The 16,360-nt window shown below is 47.5% G+C and overlaps 1 protein-coding gene and 1 long non-coding RNA gene across 3 annotated transcripts in view; both read right to left on the bottom strand.

The window, feature by feature from the left end:
• The window catches only part of drosha (drosha ribonuclease III), a 62,678-nt gene extending 51,578 nt beyond the window's left edge, over nucleotides 1-11,100 (bottom strand). Inside the window, exons 1-14 of the mRNA XM_088282624.1 lie at nucleotides 10,904-11,100; nucleotides 9,777-10,569; nucleotides 9,514-9,585; nucleotides 9,076-9,355; nucleotides 8,868-9,009; nucleotides 8,557-8,717; nucleotides 8,390-8,470; nucleotides 7,800-7,886; nucleotides 7,616-7,702; nucleotides 6,227-6,298; nucleotides 5,873-5,954; nucleotides 5,223-5,297; nucleotides 3,452-3,621; nucleotides 1,860-1,984 (exon numbers count right to left, since the gene is read on the bottom strand). Coding sequence (XP_088138750.1) covers nucleotides 1,860-1,984; nucleotides 3,452-3,621; nucleotides 5,223-5,297; nucleotides 5,873-5,954; nucleotides 6,227-6,298; nucleotides 7,616-7,702; nucleotides 7,800-7,886; nucleotides 8,390-8,470; nucleotides 8,557-8,717; nucleotides 8,868-9,009; nucleotides 9,076-9,355; nucleotides 9,514-9,585; nucleotides 9,777-10,567 — 2,225 coding nt within the window. The 5' untranslated portion in view covers nucleotides 10,568-10,569; nucleotides 10,904-11,100. The remainder of the gene's footprint in view (nucleotides 1-1,859; nucleotides 1,985-3,451; nucleotides 3,622-5,222; nucleotides 5,298-5,872; nucleotides 5,955-6,226; nucleotides 6,299-7,615; nucleotides 7,703-7,799; nucleotides 7,887-8,389; nucleotides 8,471-8,556; nucleotides 8,718-8,867; nucleotides 9,010-9,075; nucleotides 9,356-9,513; nucleotides 9,586-9,776; nucleotides 10,570-10,903) is intronic.
• A 1,346-nt stretch (nucleotides 11,101-12,446) lies between these two features.
• The window catches only part of LOC148318655 (uncharacterized), a 69,627-nt gene continuing 65,713 nt past the window's right edge, over nucleotides 12,447-16,360 (bottom strand). For both annotated transcript variants that reach the window (XR_015839876.1, XR_015839877.1), the window contains exon 4: nucleotides 12,447-12,969. This is a non-coding gene — a long non-coding RNA (uncharacterized LOC148318655). The remainder of the gene's footprint in view (nucleotides 12,970-16,360) is intronic.

Here is a 16,360-nt window from a genome sequence, read left to right as displayed (position 1 = left end):
AAGCGACTGTCGAGTGTTCTCTGCACGCCAAAGCACCCCAATCGCCTTCTCCGTTCGGAGCGCGTTAAATGTTAATGCTCCCATGTGGCCGCCTCCTCCTCCATTTTATTCCCTGACCTTTGACCCGTCTCCTCAGTATACGCCACACAGCAACTTGAGGGTCCGGCGAGGGTGGCAACACCCACGGCATCTTCCTTCCAGCGACTTCATAACGCATGTGGCGTCCGCGGCCCCGCCGCTGCCACCGACACGCTGCTCAGCGCCGCAGATCATTAGCGGCGGCGGCGGCAAAAGCCGATGCGCCGACGCCACTAATGACGTCCCGGTCGGTCCATAAATTTGTCGGCATGTGCCACTTGGAGCCGTTGGACATGGCGGCAGGGCGTGCGATGGATGAAAGTGCTCAGTGGGCAGGCGGCGAGGGGCGAGGACATGGAGGGAGCGCAAATTAGTCCTGACTAATAGACCGCCCGTTTGCATCCTCATGTCGCCTCCCGACGGGAGTGGTCAAGAGCTTGGCTTATTTTGGAAAATGGGGCAGCACGGTGGCCTAGTGGTTAGCACGTCTGAAGTTCAGGGTTAGAATCCCGCCATCAGCAATTTCATTTCAAATTTTCCATCGTTGTGAATAAGAATGCTCGATGAGAGAGAAGCGCCCCTAAAAGACGCCAATTTTCACCGAGGCAATAAATATGCGGTAAATACAAGTCTATCATTCTTGATCCTTGGGGGTATTTCGACAAAAGCATGTGACATACTGTACGAGCTGCTAAGGCACCTGGGAAATGTTTCAAATTGCGAGTTGTCCTTTAAAAGCCAAGACAACTTTTTTGCATCACAACGCCTCCGGGATTGCAGCTCTGATGATCTTCGACATCGCTTTTGTTAATTATGCAGCAGCACAATACACTATTCCCACCTGCGGGCCGCGCCATCACTACGTTCAAGAAATAAACCGCACGGGCTCCCGCGGCGCAGCCACCCGACGGAGGAAGCCGGCACCCGTGACGACGCATGCCAAAATGTCACGCCGCTCGTCCTTGTCGCCATCTATTCCCTTTTCTAATCTATCAGTCTGCCCGCACTTTGCCTTCCGCAAACTCTCCAGCTTCGGGCGGCGGCGTGGCGCACAGGGGGACGGCGCCGGGCGTCTGGGGAGACCGCCGCTGAATAAGGAGGAGTGGGAACAAGAGAGGGAAAAAAAAAAAAAAAGCTAAAAGGAGCTGGATGACATTCATCTTGGGTCCGACGACATTGCTTCTCAGATTCCATGAAACGATGATCACGAATTACTTCGATTAGAATCGCCTTCAGTCGTGAAGCAGCAAAATATTTGATGGACGCTTTGTCACATGGAGCCTCCAAAATAATTTTGAGCGATTGGCATCCAAGTCTGCTTCGCATCTAAAAACGCATGCTCGATAGGGTTTAAGTCTAGTGAGTTTTTTTTTTTGTTACTCCCTTCATTCTCTTCTTTCGCGGGTCCCGAAGTTTCCGAGTTTCCTGACGTCCCTACGCAGATTAGACAAGCTGAATTTGGACTTAAGTCGGAACTTGCCGAAATGAAAAACACACCACTGAGTCTGACTCACGGCGCGGTGTGTATTTGTTTCCTGGAAATGTATTTATTTATATAAAGCCTGTTAGAGCACACGTACTAAAATCTAATAGAACAATAAGTCCGTCACTAACGGAGCATGGTCACATAAATCTACACATAAACCATCGCATGCCATTCGGAAGCCGTAAAACCTCGGACCGCCTCGTCCCGAGCGTGAATATCAAGCGAAGAAGGCATATTTGTCTGAAATACTCCGGTTGGCATTCATCAGTCAAGTGAAAGTAGCAACAGATCTTACTGAGGGTCTCCGGCGTAGCTGAGCTGGGCGGGCCGTATCCCGAAATGAACGATGATGGGGAAAGTGATGACGTCTGGGTTGAACTGCTCCCGGTCCAGCTGGTCGATCCGCACCGAGCTGGGTTTCTGGGGAGCGACAACGCCAAACGCGGAGGTGAGCGTGTTAGGATTGTAAACAAGCCGGCCCACAATCATTGGCCGCACGGGACGCCGGCAGCAAGCGGACCCGCTCACGCCCGTCGTCAGGTAGCCAGTCGCACCTCGGGCAAAAATCAAAACATACGGCGTGAGGAGCTCCTGCGGCAGATGGCTCTACGTTAGCCGCGATCACGCCACACAAAGTTGTTTTTTTTGGGGGGGGATTCTCACCAGTATCTTGCCCTGACTTGAAATTTGGAGGTTATGACTTGAGACTCGCAATCCATCAACTGTAAGTACGGCGGATGCAAAGATATCATCAGGAAGAATTCCTGGAAGTGAGCCGCTCATCCAATGCGGAGCCCTTGCACGTCCACATTGTCAATGCAACTAATAACCACCAAACTTTGATTGACAGCAATGCCAGAGATTAACCGACCCCCCCCCCCCCCCGAGACCTTGACCAAATACAGCCAAGGACACCTAATGAGGGTGAAGTCACAAATATGCAGTCAGAAAAATGTGCTGATTATTTCATGAATTAAATCGTTGTGAATAAAAGCAAATCTTGAACAACAAAAAATGAGGAATACTGAAAACAGGAAGGTGAAAATGGATGACAAAAAAAAAAATAATTGGATGAAACGATCCCTGACAGATCTCACGTTTCCTTCACTTTATGCAGGTGGAATGCGTCCCAATACTTTTGCTCAGGAATAAATATAGCATCAGTCAGTCATTTATGATCTAATGCCTCGCCGCTCTGATGGAATTTTCCGGGTCAGTGCCAGGTGAGCCTGCAAAAAATTGGACACTGGAAGAAGACGGCGAAGAGCAGAAAGCGTTGTGAAGGCCAAACTGCCATGAGGAAAATTATCTTTTAGTTTTTTTTCCAAGATTTGTCCATCCGCTTGGTATACATGATGAACACCCCCCTCGTAACTTTGACAAAGTGATGTCTTCATCGACGGGCGAGTGCTCCAAACTGATTTGATGATGAACACACACACACACCCCAAAAGCCCCCCCCCATACCCCGTCCCCCCACCAGCTATCTGACAACCCTGACAGCGACCGTTCCGAGTTGCCTCGGGGAGGAGCCGACTCAATAAGTCACGCTCGCCAAAGGTCGTTGGTATGCAGCGCTTTAGCCGGCCATGACATCGCATCCCCTTCGCCGGACACAATTATTGCACGGCCCCTCAAAGGCTGCGCCGATGCAGAGGTGAGCTAGCGTCATGGTGACATTAGCGTGTAGCTGGGGGAGGGTGGGGGGGGGCGGCAGGGGGGGGTGTGGTCTACTGTATGAGGATAGTGACAAGCAACGCCCTTGGGGATAATGGGTGAGCGTGCCGGTGTCACGGGCTCACGGGACAAACGCTACAACGGGTTGCGTATGCCCTTGGACCGGCGTCCTACGGAGCGAGCCAAAAAAGAAAAAAAGGCCTCACTAACCGAGCCCGGGTTGGTGACGATCATGCCCTTGCACTCTTCCGCATACTTCTGCCACGCCAGCTCCTCCCACTGCAGCATGTCGGCGATCTGCTCCTCGGGGACCAAAGGCTTGCTGCTGTTCAGGAGGTAGAGCAGCACCTGGTGCATGGACAGCACCTCCTTACCACCATCTGCGGAAGCGCAACCATTAGCTCACATGGAGAAACGGCGCAAGCAAAAAAGTTGAAAAGACGCGCAAAAAGTACACCTCTTTTTTTTTTGGGTGATTTAAAAAATAGAAACCATGATAAATGAATATTGTTCATTATTAATGTCACCTGTGACCTGTACAAGTCAATTAAAAAAAATTAATTTCTTTTTTTCCATTTGTTCAGACGGGGGCACTTCTTACCTTTTCGGTCAATTATTTCACATGAAGATTAATTTTTTTGACTTGATGAAAGCAAATCAGATTTTTTTTTTTTTTAGTTTTTTTCTCTAATATAAGAGTCACTTTAAATGGCGGCAGATGTGTGCTGACTCCATTTAACAGTTATGTGAATGCAAACACACCACCACTTCAAAGAGGGTGTGCGCACTTATGCAACCACATTGCCGCAGTGGTTTATTGTTACATCCCCGCTCAACAGCTTTTATTTCATTGAGCTATACAGGTTATAGGTACAATAATTGATCGGGTCTAATTTTTTTTGACCTGCTGTTTGAATAGGGGTGTGCAGACTTTTTGTATCCCGAGTATGTGTGAACGTGCGCGTTTGTATCAATACGCAGACGAAGTCGCATTTCAAAAGAACGTCTCCCTGAGGAAAATAATGCAAATCATCAGTTGCAGGCTCAACAACAGAACAGGTTCACAATCGAGGCAACGCCATATTGTGATATATTCCCGACGACAACATTTTATGTAACGCTGTAAACCATCAACCAGGAAGTGAGCGCGTTAGAAAAACAATCCAGATGGTGCAAAAATGACACATTTTTATGTTTGACATCAACCAAATATTAAAGCAATAAAAACGATGAACGTGAGCAGCATGAAGCGATGCGCTGAATTTTGAACACTTTTGAATTTGAAAGAAAAGAACAAATTCCCCCAACCAAGGACAAATATTTCACCAGCTTTTTCTTCACACTTTGCGTATTATTGGCTTCACAAATCAAGGCTGATGTTGCTGCTCGCCGCCCCAGAAAAATTAAAAATTCGCTGTGCAATGACAAGCGGCACAATGTCAACCCCGTGATGATCTTTCTCACACACACACACACAAACATTAATAAAATGGAAGGGGAATTCTAAACGCAAAAGATGGTGTAGATGGGTCAAGTAGAGTTGGCTTAATAGACCCTCATGCAATATTGATCGACCTGCATGCAGTGTTCTTGCACATGGACACGCACGGGCGGTGCTGGCTCCTGGAAATGCATTCGGACACTAATAAATACATGCCCACACACTCACACAGACGGACGAACGCTGCATTGGAGAAGTTTTGTGCTTTTTGTAAAAAGAAGAAAATATGTGTGAAAGGCCATCTGACAGGGGGGAAGGGTGGGGGTGAAATTGTTTATTGATGGAAGGTAGGTAGGTGGCTGGCTGCGCTGCCATAACAACCGGCCAGTGGGGGGGAAAGGAATGTGGCAGTGCAGCTGCGCCATCTAGTGGACAAGGGAGGTGATGCGCTCTTTTCAGGAATACGGTTAAATAATGTGGCGGCCAGAAGAAGACAAAAAAAAAGTGGTGGGAGGAGAAGTAGTGACATTCACGACTCACCGGGTAAGAGTCGAACAAAACGAGGCATGAAGTGGAAGCGCTGGCATCCGCCGCCATTATTCTCCCAATCGGGGCCTGCAAATGATGGCAGAAAAAAAAATTAGAAAGCGAACAGAGAAGCGCTCGGAGCTTTGATGGTCATTTGGTGACGCTTTGACACGGTTTTAAGTCCGGGCAATTTTTCGGTGCCGTGTTTGGAAAAGCACAGAATTTGGCACTCTGGTCGTTATATTTGGCAACTTTTCCGAAAGCTCCAGAAACTAATTTTCTGTAAAACGCCACTTTGATGGCTCATTTTATGCTAAATGGAAAGCAAATACTTTCGTTTGGTCAATACAACACATCGTGGCGACTGACAAGTTGTATCGATTTGCGGAAAAAACATTTTTGACAGGTTTCGTCTTGACGCCAGCAAATGGAAAAAAAAAACTGAGGAAAAAGTGTTTGAAAGATTTGTTATCAAGACAAATAAAGCAAAGGCCAGCCTCCCCCCCAAAAAAAGCTAACGTCAATTTAAAGTCAAGGTCACTTTTGAATAAGCAAAGAGCGAAGCGTGGGGGGAAAAACATTTTTTAAATCAAGAGACATTTTCGGCCATTCCTGCAAAGTGTGGAGCAACTTTGTGATCTCGAGGACGAACTCCGAGGTACCTGCGAGGTTCCAGTCGTACAGCTCCAGAATGTCCTGGAAGAGGAAGGAGGCGAACAACTCCAGGCCTTGGACGCAGTAGTTCTGCAGACGAGAGAGCAGCGTGATTGCGAGCGCTCGGCGGAGACCGCCATTATGCAAACCGATGCGACGTTCCAACTTTATCGCGTAAGCCACCTTATCGACGCCATCATCCCTCTCGCCTCTTCTAAAGGGATTAGCACCTCGGCTCAGGAGGCGCTGAGGTGTGAGGGGAGACGCGTGGCTCGGCGGCTCAGACAATCCGGATAAAAACAAAACAAAAAAAAAAAAAAGGCCGCCAAAGGAGTGGCGAGATAAAAGGAGCTTGCACTGACCTCGGGCGCCATCTCCTCTATGAAGTGGATGGTGTAATCTATGTTGAAGCGGATCACCCGGCACAATGGAATCTGGGATGATGAAAGGAGCAGAGGAGGCCGTGAAGAAAAGACGCGCCGACTCATTAGCGCCGCGCGAGGCCGAGGTGACGGCTTTGCGACGGAACTCATTAAAAGCTCGACTTTGGCAAAGCGCCGCGCGCGACCGGGGGCAAAGACGCCGTGTAACGTCGACGCACACGCTCGACATTTAAACACCTCAAATATCACTACCCACATAAGCCCCCCCCCCCCCCCCGCGGCTTTAATCTCCCGGTTACACCCGCTTTCTTGTCCGAGCGGGGGCACTTTGAGAGATTAACCTGCGAGGCACATCCGCGGCGCTAACCAGCAGCTCGCCGAATAACGCGGCGCTCCGAGCCTTTTAATCCCCGAGCCGCCACCAAGCGTTTTAAAGGCGGAATGCTTGAAATGATCCGGTTCAAATCGCGGCTAATGCTCAGGATGCCCCCGCTGCGAGAAATGCGCACCCAAAAGGTCTCGCATTCAAAGACGCCACGTTATCAACTTGGGCGTCAGCGCTCGGACTCGCGTGACCTCACTCGGGTTGGACTCGCTTTGGAAAGCTCAAAAACGCTGACCACGAGTACTCCGAGGACTAGACTTTTTCAAGAAAAAAATTTAATAAATAATTAATGGAACAAAGATTCAAAATGTGGCCCACGAGCCATATTTATGAACCATAATTCACAAAATTTAGCAATTATTGATGACGCAGACAAAAAGGTGTAGAATCGTCGATAGATATCACAAGACAGCGACAGAGCACTACTTTTTTCATTGGCAGAAAGGAAGCTTCTTAGCTTCACTCGGTCCTGTGGCACCAAGATGGCGCCAAAGCAATACTTTTATATTAGAGCTTTGCCCTCGCACAAAAACAAGAGATTTGTCGTCACATTTAGGAATTTTTTTTTTTTTTTTTTTTTTCAATATTTATATTTCTCGAGCATGTATTACCAGAGCTCAAAATAGCTCGCCGGAAGTTAGCATTAAGCGGAGCTGTCTGAACAGGAAACCTTTTACATGACAAAAGTATTGACCACACCTTTTGACTGGCAGCTAATTAACTTTCGCACCGAGCGAATAAACAACGGCGCGTGACACGTCGATCGATTCGAGCGATTGCCAATAAATAGTCGACGCTCCCTTCTGAAATAACGCCACGGCGATCGCTTTCAAATTATTGAAAAATAAAAACAATCTTAGAACTCGGTCAGAGCATTCCAGCGCTGGGAAATGACTTCATTGAATGAATACTGCAAAAGATAAATATTAATATAGGAAGAGCAAATGGAGATTTCCCGTTGCCATGGTGACAGGTGCGCTTACACTGGTGAGACGAGTGTGGGAGAAAACGGAGAAGCCCTCGAAAAGATAGTCGTGCTCGTCGTAGTTGATCACAGTGGGACGGTCCATCTGGAACGCAAAAAAAAAACGACAAGAGGAACGCAACAATCACGACGAGTCTTGAGCATGTAAAAGCTCGGCAGCGTTGTTGCGAGCGAGTCGATACCAGGAAGTTGGTGGGCGGAGACACGGTTATCCGGTAGTGGAACAACTTCCCGGCGTTGTTGTTGATCCCGCGACACAATTCGACAGGCTGGAAAACACAAATTTCAAGTCGACCAAAGTCACAAGCGAGGAAGGCAACACAAGACCCTCCCGCGAGCTCAATAGAAATCAACATCTTTTTGGGGGTTCGGGGGTGGAATCATAATTTTTAAAAACAAGTTGCACGTCCGGAATATCGAAAACTACTGTGGACTTGGTTCTCAACCATTTTAAATAGCACCATCAAAAAGATGGAAGTGATTTTATTCCTAAAAAACATAATTTAAGATTATTATGTGCCACATAATGATCAGTCTTCAGTCAATTATGTCCAAACTTGAATCATTAATTTAGAAACAAATCTCTGAATTTAATTTACAAGTTCTTTAAGACGATGTCAAATTTTGCACAGTTTGAGGATTTAATTCTGCTATTATTTGTCCACCACTAGAGGGAGCCATCACACTTTGACAATCGCACAGAGGCACATGAGAATGAGGATGTTTCAAGGAGCCACATTCAAGATGGCGCGATTTTAATTGTAGCTCGCACCTCTTCCCCCGGGTAGATGCTGTGACGAATGCCAGTTCGTCGAGCCTTGGCGCTGCACTTGCAAAGGGGGCCGTCGTTCATCTGGAGGAAGGCAAAAATGTGACGTCAATCAGACGCACACTGAAAGGCCAAGGCGACAAAATGGAGGACGACGAAGACGAGCGCACCTGTCCCGGGTCGTTGTACCACAGCTCATCGTGAAGTCGATCCGGATGCGCTTTCTTCCTCTTGATTTCGGCAATGACGTCAAACAACTCCGAGTCGGAGCTGCTCGAACAAGAACTTCCACCCTCGTCCGACTCGCACTCCGACTCGCTGCTGCTGTCGCCTGAAACACGCAAATAAAAAACATGATCGCGCTCCGAGCGTCTATTCCAACATTTATTGAGCGCAAAGCTCAATTTCATTTTATATGAAATACATTTCCCCTCCTGAAATGCCCATGATCATAATGATTTTTTTTCTGGAATAAGCGCACCGGGATCCTCGTCCAGTTTGGTCTGAGGCGGGTCCCACTTGGGTCGAGACCGCTTGGCTCTCGCCTGCCGCTTTCCCAGCTCTTCTTCAAAGCGCTCGTAGAGGTCTCGCAATTTGCTCGTGCCCACCACAGTCGAATCTCCCTGCGGTGAAACAAAACTAGTGCGTGAAGCCACACCCACAGGGGAGGGGCTGACGGACGCAAATACCACTTGATCCATGGGGTCGTTGGAGTAGAAGCTCTCGGCGTGAGTGCAACGGATCCAGGCGGGTTTCAGCAAGTCATCGTCCTCCGTCTCGTCCTCGCCTCGATCCTTGTCCCGCTCGCCGTCTCCTGGCTCTCGCTCGCCACCGCTGGCGCACTCCTCGGCATCTCGGCTCCGACCGAAGGAGCGGCCGCGCTCTCGGCTCAATGCCGACGACGACTCGGAGCGGCGGTCACGCTCCTCCTCCCAGCGACTGCGCTTCCGGTCTCTGCTGGTTGAGCGACTGCGGAGGGGGAGAAATGAAATATGAGGACAGAGACGTGGCAGAGAAGGCGGCAGACATTTGGACGACGGAGACGTCAAGAACTGGTCAAATATGACGGCCAAAAGTGACGACAGTCATCAAATTGGGATATGAAGTAGCTGACGGATCCAGCGTACCTGCGAGGCCTCTTTCGATAATGTCGGTCCGGCGTCAAGGATCTTCGACTGTCGCGATGGCGGTAACGTTCCCTTTGTGCACACAAACAACACAAAATGAAGACGTTGAGGGATTTCAATAGAGTGACTACCTCTGAGGTGCCTCTTGTCTATTTCATCAATGTTTTTTGTTTTGTTCTTCTTTAGAAATATTTTTTGAAACCTTTGGGGGGGGGATTTTTATTTTTTTTTTTAATTAGTCAAAGATGCAAAGTTTCGTTTACCTGCTGCGATCGCGACTCCGGCGTGAGCTGCCGGGGGAGCGCCCTCTGTCGTACTCGGACCTGTACCGCCCGCCGTCGGTCCTGCCGTGCCTGTCCGGGCTCCTGCCACGGTCCTTGCGATCGCCGGGAATGTCCGCGCGGTGCCTGTCGCCATAGCTCCGCTTCCGGTGGTCATCGTGGCGATACCCTCGCTCAGGGGACCGCCGCCCGCCATCACTGGGCTTCTCATACTTGTACTGCTCCCTGCGGTGGAAGCTCTGCTCGGGTGTGAATGAGCCGGGGCTCTGGGTGTGTCCCGGTGTGAAGGCAGGGGGAGGGAAAGGTGGGTGGGGAGGATGGGGGTAGCCCATGTGGTACGGAGGGGGATATGTCATAGATGGAGACAACTTTGGAGGTGGCATGGGAGGGTGGGGCAACGGCGGCGGTGGCACAGGCGGCATCATGTAAGGGTGGTAGGCGTGATGCGGCATCAGGGAGCCAGCCACGGGAGCACCGGGCAAGGGGGGAGGCGGAAAGCTCGGCGGTTTGCCGAAGGGTGGACGCACTGGAAACGGGTGAAGAGAGCCCGGCGGTGGGGGAGGCACTGGCGGCGGGTACGACATGAAGTCAGGGTGGGGTGGCAAGTAGCCGCTGCTGTTGCCGTGGAAGCCCGGCGTGGTGGGAGCTTGAGGGTCATACTTATGAGGGGGTAAAACAGGCTGAGGCGGTGGGGGCCTCAGTTTAGTGGCTCGGTAGTTTTGCCCGGTGGGCACTCCTCCCCTGGGGACCCCACGGTCTTGATGGAAAGACATGACTATCGGATAGAGGGGAAAAGTAGTTGAAATATAATATGCATTAAACCACAATAAATCACACATCTCTTCATTGTGTCTGCCAAACATTATTGCAAGCCTCAATAATTCGGCAAACACATTAGCAACCAAATTATGAATTAATGCACACCATGAAATTATTTTCATGCAACCAATTAAGCAAGTGTAGCAATGAATAAATGACACTAAAAAAACGAAATGTTGCCGTAATGTTACAGTGGCGAAGCAAGAGCTTGCAAGAGCTTGAACATCATCGCTCTGTTCGCGACCCAGCATGCTAGCAAGCTCGCCGGTCCATCGAGCAAGAAGACTTACCTTAAGACGTAAATACCACGTTGAGCGGTTCGGAATGCACTTCATCAACGTAGTATCGTAAAATGCATATATCGCACTTGTGTACGGGGTGAAAGCAAGCAGGTTAGGACAAAAGGTTGACACAACGATGCATAATGCAGTCTAAAAATGCCGAGCACTACGTGTTTGCAGTCGGAACGATTACTACAAGACGCACAGATGGACCAATCACAGTCCTCTGTTTATGGTGATTGGCCAATGACAAGGCGTTGTAAGGTTTTACTTCCTGTATGCCAGTACGTGCCTGTCAATCACGGATTTATACGTGATTCATATCATGTTTATGTGTATATATGTAAATCCCATAAATTCATATACATTTATGTGGCGTCAATACGTTCTGAGGCATTATTTAGTCATATTAATCGTTTAAGGAATCAGCTTTGAGATCGTCTCTTAGATCGACGGACAAAATATTGGGTACACTTTGAGAAGCGGCTGTATAAAACGATAACAATGTTCATTTCTGATTAAACTATCATAGCTGTTAGCATTAACGACGTTGTTGGCAGTGGTGTCGGATTACACAGCTCCGTACATTACTGCAAATAAGCAAAACATCTCTTGGCCATGGTTCCACTCGCTAGCCTGTAGAGGGCAGCAGAGGAATATTAGAACTCGGCATCGTTGAAACTGCGTTACCATGGCAACTCCCTGCGTTTATGCAAAGAAGAGTCCGAGGAGGATGACATACACGGTTGAGTTCATTCACTTCCTAAGGCAAAACTCATTTTGTGCATTCTTGAAGAACTCAGGGAGGGGTTCTATTCGCTTCCACATCACTCGCAGTGGGAGTCCATTAAACTCACTGCACTCTGTATCCATCCATCTCATCAGGTGATGATGCGACGAATTTCCACCTCACAGCTTTAACTAGGGTGGCGCAAACAAGTGTAAATAATCATGTATTTACGCCAATAACCATCATCATATTTTAGTGAGTGTGCGAGCCGAGCTGGAGTCTAGCTCAGCTGACTTTGGTTAGCAACTGACTTGGTTGGTTGGAGTTGTTTTGAATCGAAGTGTTTGTGTGTGCCCGTGATGGCTCAGCGTTCATATTCGCCACCATCCTGCAGCCTGACTCATCTCTCCCTTATAAAAGGGCAGAAAAAAAAAAAAAAAGGAAATTGGTCTTGCAGCTCCTGTTTTAGCATGCGTGACGTTACGGTCTAAGGGAGCCTCAAACCGTGCTCCTTTGAATCCTATTGTTGTTCGATAATGTTTTCTGTCCTTGCACAACATGATTGCCTTCATCCCAGGAGCGTGTGTGACAAATAAAATGTTCTGGCAGAAGCGGTTTCTTCACAAGGGCCGCATTTTATTTTTAAAACAAACAGATGGGCGCGATCATGATGTGAAAATGACAATAAAATCTATTCGTCCATCTTCTATTGCACTCATTCAGTTTAAAGTCACAGGAAGCTGTAATCTATCGCAGTAGTTTATTCACAAATCCTTTTCATTTTTAATTGAATCGTGTCAAATGAATTGAATTATTTAATAAACTAAACTTCTTATTGTGCTCCTTAAAACCGAATCCTGAAGCTTCTTGGCAACATATTTCTCATCCGGTCACTGATGATGCGCTCAGGTGGATTATTGAGCAAAAGGAAATGAAACAAGGGTCAAGGAGTTTTCCCTCTGCGGACTCCTTAAACATCTCAGATGCTGTGAAATGATCCCAAGAAATATTGGACTCCAAAAAAATGAATCCCTTGATTTGAGGGCTCACAAGAAGCGAGAAAAGTGAGATTGCTCATCTTCTGACGTGTATTAGCTCCAGAATCGCCATGGAAACCAAATTGTCTTAACAGGCGTGCGCCATGAGGCCAAAGTGCACACTTCACACACGTTCATTTACATAATCACAATTATGCATTTGAAGTGCAAAAAAAAAAAAAAAAAAGTTTTCTCGGAACTTTCGTGTTTTCAGGCATCTTGGGAATCCATCGAAAGGCGCATTCGCCTTGCCAAGAATCGACTGACTCATGTTGCCGTTTGCCCCGCCGTGATTCACAACGCTGGCCCTGTAAACAGGAAGTAACCGATTGATTGACAGCAAGTGGAGAGCACGCAAGCGGCACAAAAAAAAAAATTCCAAAATATTAGACACGAGTTCACTCGGCTAGGAGATGGCCGCTTTGTTTGCCGAGGAAGGCAAAAGCTAATTAGCTCTCGATGACTTATTCACAACCTGCGACTCGACCTGCGGATGAGCCGTTCATCATCTTGCGGAACAACTTGAATATTTCAACAGAAACGCCAACTAGAACTAATGAACGCCCAAGCACAAAACACACACCAATGATTCAAAACAGCAAAGAGGTCACCAAAATGTTGATTTTTTTCCTTTCTTAACCAGTTTCCAGTTAACAATTTCTGATTCTGAAATCGCATGAAATGATTGTGAAACCTTGCAGGCAAAATAATCTTCACAACCTGTCGCCATTGGCCAAATTTGATTGTAGGATTTCTTTTGCGCAAAATCACCGATTTCCAGAGCTGGGCACTTGACCCTTTTTTGCCAGTCAGTCCCTCGCCGCGACCATCCGGCCTTGTTCATAAAAATGTGTTAGGTGTTCGAGGGGTTGCGGGGTTGCCCCTCTCTCTTGGAATGGTTTGCCCCAGTGGCAAGATATTTTCTCCCGATAATGAAACCAAGCGAGGCAGTTTTCGCAGCCACATTTCGTCAACGCACGAGGCTTGGAATCGTCTCAAATGGCGACTTCAAAGCAAAATGTCCGACTTCCTGTTCCTGTTCATCTTCCAACGTGGGTCTTTTTATGAGCCACGTTGGCCCGATTGTGTGTGGAATGTGTTGCTGGAAGTGGTGTGAGGCGCTCAAATGTTTCAGGGGCTGCTCCAAAGTGAGTATCGCGTCCATGCCTCCTGTGTTGATTCTGATCGTTTAGAAAACAGCTGTTTTGCTTTTTTTTTTATGGCTCACCGCGAGAGCCGGCACATGCTGTGCTGCCTGTGAGTGCGTCGTGACAACGTTGCGCGAGCAAGAATGAGGACTGGTGAAAGAACAGGAAACAACCATGGCAACGTTGAGGCTCTCGTGGCTGAAATGTCTCATCGGGATGGAGGATTTTCAATTTGGTCCACGTCGCTTCCGAGATGGTGTCGGAGGCTGTTAAGTTGAACAAGCCACGATGCAAACGTGAATCCATTTTCCATGTGCTTGTCCTCAATGATCTTGCTACTAAGGCAGTTTTGGAGAGCAAAGATAACGGCTTGATTTTTCTCACCATTTTGAAGCGTCGTTTTAAATACTTGATTTATCAATTTGGCATTTTGCCGATGATCCACATCAGCCTTTTTCTTTTTTTTTTTTTAATTAAAGGACGATAAATTAAAAGCTGGTTTATTTTGGTTTGCTGCAGCACACTTTTCTCGGCTGTGCTGGCGACCTTGCCTGCAGAAGCGGCGCCGTCTGATTGTTGTTTTTTTTTTTTGGTGCAGCCAATCAGCAGGTCCTGTGAGCAGAGGGACGTAAGGCAAAGAGACTTCGCCGAAATATTTATTAATGAATGTCAGTCTCCTGCAACTCACAACTAAGAGAAAACTTGAAAGAGATGTTTGTTTTCATTGAACGAGAAGACAGGCAGCTGAGCGTGGGAGCTCAGTGCAATTTTTGTGAGACTTTTTAAATGAAATGGACTATTTTCAAAGACCTAAAAAAGCTTTAACAGGTTACAAATCACTAAAGTTGTTTAATAAATGTGCTTAAAGGCATTTAAACTTTATAGGGACTTTAAAAATCAAAAGGATTTTTTTTGCCTCTCACAAAAAAAAGAAATTTTTTACGTAACCTTGCATCCCGGTGTTATTATCTTTTTATGAATTTCTTTTTTTTGTCACTCAGCAACCGAAGCGCTGAGTGAAGAAGGTGAACAAAGCCGCACCTCGCATGCACACTCGCTCATATTCGCCACTTTGCACTTATTTGCCCGATGATTTAGGGAGTTGATGCCAATTTGTTTCCTGCAACGCCGCATAAGATTCACCGGCATGAACGGCCACTTAAAGCGGCGGCGCGCTCGTCACGCCGCAAGTCGAACGTGAAGGAAGAACATTTATTTCCGCCTGGCGTTCAACAACATCTTTTGTTTGTGAGGAACGCTCGGCGGAAAGTCGCATTCACGAGAACATCCCGAATTCTTGCATTGAGACGCGCTCTCGTGTTCATCGACTATTTTCAACATCCACTAAATTGAACTTTTTGGTTTTTTTTTTTGCTTTGATGAAAAAAAAAATAAAAAATCCATGTCAGGTTGCGTAACTGAGAAAACTGATGCAAATGTGGCACGAGCACGTCAACTCCACTCGGTCACCCACAATCAAAGCCTGAACGTCAAAAATGCGAGGCAAACGTGTGGACCGTCAAGCCCACCGCGCCGGTTCCGTTATTTCATCATAGAAAAGAATGCAGAATGCAGCAAGACGATTTTGATCCATCAAGGCCATCGTCCTTAATGACGTCGTTCGTTGGACAACGCTGAGTTGTCGCCTGCAGTTTGCCCTTCACGCACGCACACGCGAAATGCAAACGTCAGAGCGAGGACCAAAGATGACAACTTCTTGGGCCCTCTTGGCTTCGACGCGGCCGTGCCGATTTCTCCGTCAAGAAGGAACAACGTGAATAGAAAAGTAATTGTGCCGGCGCTCCAAATGCTCTCGGCCACCTGACAGGAGGTCACAAGTGAGAGTTTTGCAAAGGTGGGGGGAGGGGGGGGGGAACGCTGTCGGCATGCTGAACGCTAATTGCTCATCAAATTGCAAAAATCAACGTTAAAGTCTTTGTTTCTGCTTGTGAATTTGTGACATTCCTCAGACCAAAATGTACAGAACGCAAACGTCATATTTCCTTTGCGGGCTCCTTTTTTTTATTTTATTTGTATTTTTTTGTGCGTGTGTCCGCACAGGTGCACACTCAACGATTTGCATGCGGCAGCTTTCCGAAAGTCACAAATGGCTCTTGCGTAACACCCCCAAGCTGTGGAGCTGACTCGGCGTGCATGAACGAGAACGTGCCGCGCAGTCATGATGAGTCGTTGAAAGTTACAACGGTGCGCTTGCACCGCCATCGGCGGGAGAGATTTTAATTGGAGCGCCCCGCCAATCGGTGCTCAGGGTTTTTAGCGATTTGAGACGGGAGATTCCGAAATTAATTGTGATCGTTAAAGGGCTTTAATGGCTGCCCGGGCAACACGAATTAAGATGCAAAGGGCCTCTTGGATTCGTTTGGAGGTGAGACAAGCCACTTTGATGTATTTAATTAAAAAATTATTTCATAAAAAAAAAAAAGTTTTACAGATCCAACAAGAAATTGTGATGATAACAGGAAGCAGAAAAATAATCATGCCAGATTGTGAACAGGAAGTCGACCATTTGAAAAATGAAAATTTGAAGCTT

The sequence above is a fragment of the Idiotropiscis lumnitzeri genome, chromosome 19 (assembly GCF_059441095.1).
Source record: "Idiotropiscis lumnitzeri isolate Australia: NSW breed Sydney's pygmy pipehorse chromosome 19, RoL_Ilum_1.0, whole genome shotgun sequence".
NCBI classification, from domain to species: Eukaryota; Metazoa; Chordata; class Actinopteri; order Syngnathiformes; family Syngnathidae; genus Idiotropiscis; species Idiotropiscis lumnitzeri.
This window is presented reverse-complemented; position numbering and strand designations above follow the sequence as displayed.